The 4,293-nt window shown below is 36.7% G+C and overlaps 1 protein-coding gene across 2 annotated transcripts in view; it reads right to left on the reverse strand.

Annotated features, from left to right (window-relative positions):
- Positions 1-3,606: 3,606 nt before the first annotated feature.
- rnf180b (ring finger protein 180b) overlaps positions 3,607-4,293 on the reverse strand; it is a 12,210-nt gene continuing 11,523 nt past the window's right edge. For both annotated transcript variants that reach the window (XM_053477886.1, XM_053477887.1), the window contains exon 7: positions 3,607-4,110. In XM_053477886.1, the coding sequence (XP_053333861.1) occupies positions 3,932-4,110 (179 nt within the window). In that variant the 3' untranslated portion in view covers positions 3,607-3,931. The remainder of the gene's footprint in view (positions 4,111-4,293) is intronic.

Below are 4,293 nucleotides of genomic sequence, written 5' to 3' on the forward strand. Positions count from 1 at the left end.
CACACAAACACACGCGCCGCCTCAGGCCGAGCGCCAGTACGAAAGCGAAGCAGCCGTCTGTGTGAAACACTTCTGTCCTTCGAGACGCAAGGACTGGTGAGAAGAGAAGCGTGTTAGCTCGCACGACTCTCAGCACGACACTGCTGCGGCACCACACGCTCTGTAGAATCAAGTCTGTATGCTGGAATGTCACAGGAGCATTTATTTTTCACCAGTCTATCAACTGTGATCTGTAAACCTGGTGGCTTATCAAAGTAATAGCACGAAGCTTATTTATGCTTGGGTATTATTATGTAAAAAGTCCTGAAGGTAGACAGGAAGTTTTTTTCTATTGGTGTTGCGGCAATCAATTATGTGCGATATATGACCTATTGATCTAAAATATCAATTTAAAATAACTTTTTTAATTAACCATTTACTCAATCACTTTATTAATGTAGCCAAATACTGTATGTTGGTGAGTTTGGGCCTATAAGGGGAAATTGCACAATAAAATCCCCAGTGATTTTGAGTTCTTTTGGGATTATACATAGGGTGTTAATTCAACACTCTAGGTGTTAATTCAACACTGCTGCAACAACTGCAGATGCAGTCCGTGAGTTTCAGTTTTAGTGACAGGACAAGCATATACACGTTTCTCACAGCTTCCTGTTTTTAATAGTTAAAATGATACCCCCATTGTATCTTCCATAGGCATCAATATCAGCCCAAATTTACTTGGTTTTATAGCCAAGTTTAACTACAGAAAAATATGGCAATATTGTGATTGTGTTGAAGCTATATCCAACTCAGAATCATCTAAAACAATAGTTTAATTTAGTAACATTTACTCATTGACTGCTAACATTTCAAAAAGCCAATATTTTTTGTACTAAATTGCAAATTGACCTTTCCCAACTAACCATATTTTATTTATCCATTTACATTGATGTTGATAATATTGTACAGACCTAAAATATTTGATTGTAAATTAAAATCTAATAACTTAGATTAAAAAAAAACTAGCGAAATTAATTTATTTAAGCTTCATTGATTAATTTTCTATACTATACTATATATTTTTATAACTTATTCTGTGCAGGGTCATGGGGGGCCTGGAGGATATCCCAGGGTACTTAGAGCACAAGGCAGTGTACACCCTAGATGGAGTACCAAGCCATCACAGGGCACGCACACACACACAGTGAGAAATGTGGAAGCTCCACATACACACAGGACCAGAGACAAGATTCAAATCCCCAAACCTGGAGGTATGAGGGCCAGTGCGAAGTAAACACTAAACCACAGAGCAAACTTAATTAAATTTGTAGCTGTAAAATAAAATCACACTGCTGGTCTGATGTGCTCTGTTCAGTGCTTCCACTGTTCTCTTATACAGGCAACTAAAGACTTTAACAGCAAATAAATTCTGTTGAATGTGATCCATTAATTAAGCAATACATTATTATGAGCAAGAATTTTATTTTATGCTGTTAAAGCAAGTTTTGGGTTGCTTTTGAAATGTGCTTCTGGTCCATATGCACTGTTGAAAATTCCATCCCTGCTGTCCGATAACACCCAAATGAGGTTGCTTCCTTATTGTCATCTCAGTGGAGTTTACCGTTCCACCACCTGCCTCGACTTTCTTATCAACAATTGGACTATTATACATTTTCCTCACAGTTTTCAATCTCATTATCTTTTTGATTCTGTAAATATGTTTTGCGACAATGACCATTGTTAAAAGTGCTATATAAATAAAACTAAATATAATTTAATTGTTAATTTAGAGTTTTAGAGCATTTCACTCGATTTGAGCAGATGATTTAGCAATATATACTTGAAAAGTCATCCTGCTTCTTTTTGCCAGCAGTCTCATTATCTGACATAAATGACAGAAGAAGTTATACTGGCCACAAAAGACAACTGTACCATAAGGTGCCAGGCTTTGAACAATGAGAATCATTCTGCTACAAGTTGTTTTTGTCTCATCGAATGCTGTTTCAGAAATGTACATGTTTCTTTCTTGAAAACTCTAATCTGCTCTTTCATTTTTTTTTCTTTTTAGGCTGGTGAAGTTGACTTTGACATAGTGAGTCGTGGAAGTTGTTTTTTCATACAGCTTACTGTTGTACAGGGTTGTTCTTCACCAGGGAAAGCAATTTAAACAACAACTGGTTTCCATGTCCTTTAGGGAGTTTTGGAGCTCATCAGTGCTTTGCCTTTTTTCTCTCTCTCTCTATATATATATATATATTTTTTTTTAATAATTGTACTAAAAGAATCTCTCGGATTGGTTTATTTTTCTTGTTTAAGTCTCAGATTCCACAGGCAAATGTGACACTTTAAATGAACTCAATTTACCTGCTTTTTATACTGAATGTAAGTATGTATGAATTACACTGGCAAGTTTAGATAGCTCATTTATTTCAATTGCACAAAGATTTAATTTCATACTAATCTTATTTATATAAGAGAAAAGCAAGTCAACACGAATTCATAAACTAGGAAACTAGCATATTCTTTTAATGCTATAGAGTGAACACTTTAGAGTCATGACTAAGTGACTAATAAGTGATATATCTGGTATATCTCTGCAATGAATGACCCCTAGAGTTTGAACCCTGGTTTTCAGGAAGAAATGTGAAGACACCCCCACTCTACTGATGGGGCTTTCAGATACAGGTTAACAAGTCAAAAAGCAATATGTTTATTGATATAGATCTTACTTTTTTTGTGGTTATTTCACTTTTTCTATTCTTTAAACTACTGTTATGGTTTTGTGGTGTCAGGGGTGGTCAGGAAAAATCACTTACTTAAGAGGCATGAATAAACAAATAATCTTGAAAACAACAAACAGTAAAATGGATTTTAAAACCCCGAAAACATCCTATTATATCTTGATTAGCAGTAATATTAATTCAAAAATCACTTCTCATGCTAATGAGATTACCCTGATGGGAACCGAGATAAGAGGGAATTGGGCCCTACTATCAACTTTTTTGACTTAGATTAACATCAGTTGTTAGAAACACTTATTATAATTTTGTTATTCTCAGTTCAAACCAATCTAAATATTATCACTATTTAGTCTATATAATATGTGCGTGTGTGTGTGTGAGCGCATCACACACTATATTGCCGAAAGGATTCACTCACCCATGCAAATAATTGAATTCAGGTGGTACAATCGGTTCCATGGTTACAGGTGTATAAAATCAAACACATGGGCATACAGACTTCTTCTACCCACATTTGTGAAAGAATCGGTCACTCTCAGGAGTCATAAAATTTCCTCGCTAATAAATATAAAATTTTTAACTGTTAGTGGTATAATTCCAAAGTGGAAGCGACTGGGAACAGCGACAACTTAGCCACAAAGTGGTAGGCTACGTAAAATGACAGAGCAGGGTCAGCTGATGCTAAGATGCCTAGTGCACAGAGGTTGCCAACTTTCTGCAGAGTCAATAGCTACAGATCTCCCAACTTCATGTGGCAAACTACAGTCCATAGAGAGCTTCGTGGAATGGGTTTCCATGGGCGAGCAGCCGGCATCCAAGCCTTACATCACCAAGTGCAATGCAAAGTATCAAATGCAGTGGTGTAAAAGCACACTGACACTGTGGGGAACACTGTGCACTTTTAATGCTTCAGCACACCAAGATATTTTGTACAAGTTCATACTCCCAACTTTGTGGGAACAGTTTGGGGATGGTACCTTCCTGTTCCAACATCACTGCGCACCAGTGCACAAAGCAAAGCCTATAAAAACATGAATGAGTTTGGTGTGGAAAAACTGGGAGTGGAGTGTGGAGTCCTGACCTCAACCCATTATATATAAAAAAATTTCTTACCCCTATGTACATTACTCTCTTAAAAATAGTGCATAATATGTATTGTGATAATGTCCACGGCTTTGCCTCATCTATTTCTGAGACAGGTTCTCATCATATCACCAGAGGAGGATGTAGAAGAGCCCACACATGATGATAAAAGAGGAAAGCAGCCAGTGGAAAGAGAAGGTGATCATATCAGAGTGAAAAGTCCAGCCCCTTAGGACTCCCAGTTCCAGCCTGTTCAATCCCAATGCTCCAAGAGGGAATTGCCACTGACCAGCTGAGGCTCTGTGACCTAAACATAAAGAATAACAGTTAACTAAATAATTACAGAACTACACATTATATGTTATACATTTATAGTAACATTTGACATCATGGAAACGTCTCCTTATTGCAGCTATAAATAATCATTCTTAACAAACCCTCTTTTTAATCTCCCATGAAATTAATAAAACAAACTGCAGCAAACTGTAAT

Source organism: Clarias gariepinus, chromosome 19 (assembly GCF_024256425.1).
Source record: "Clarias gariepinus isolate MV-2021 ecotype Netherlands chromosome 19, CGAR_prim_01v2, whole genome shotgun sequence".
Classification (NCBI taxonomy): domain Eukaryota; kingdom Metazoa; phylum Chordata; class Actinopteri; order Siluriformes; family Clariidae; genus Clarias; species Clarias gariepinus.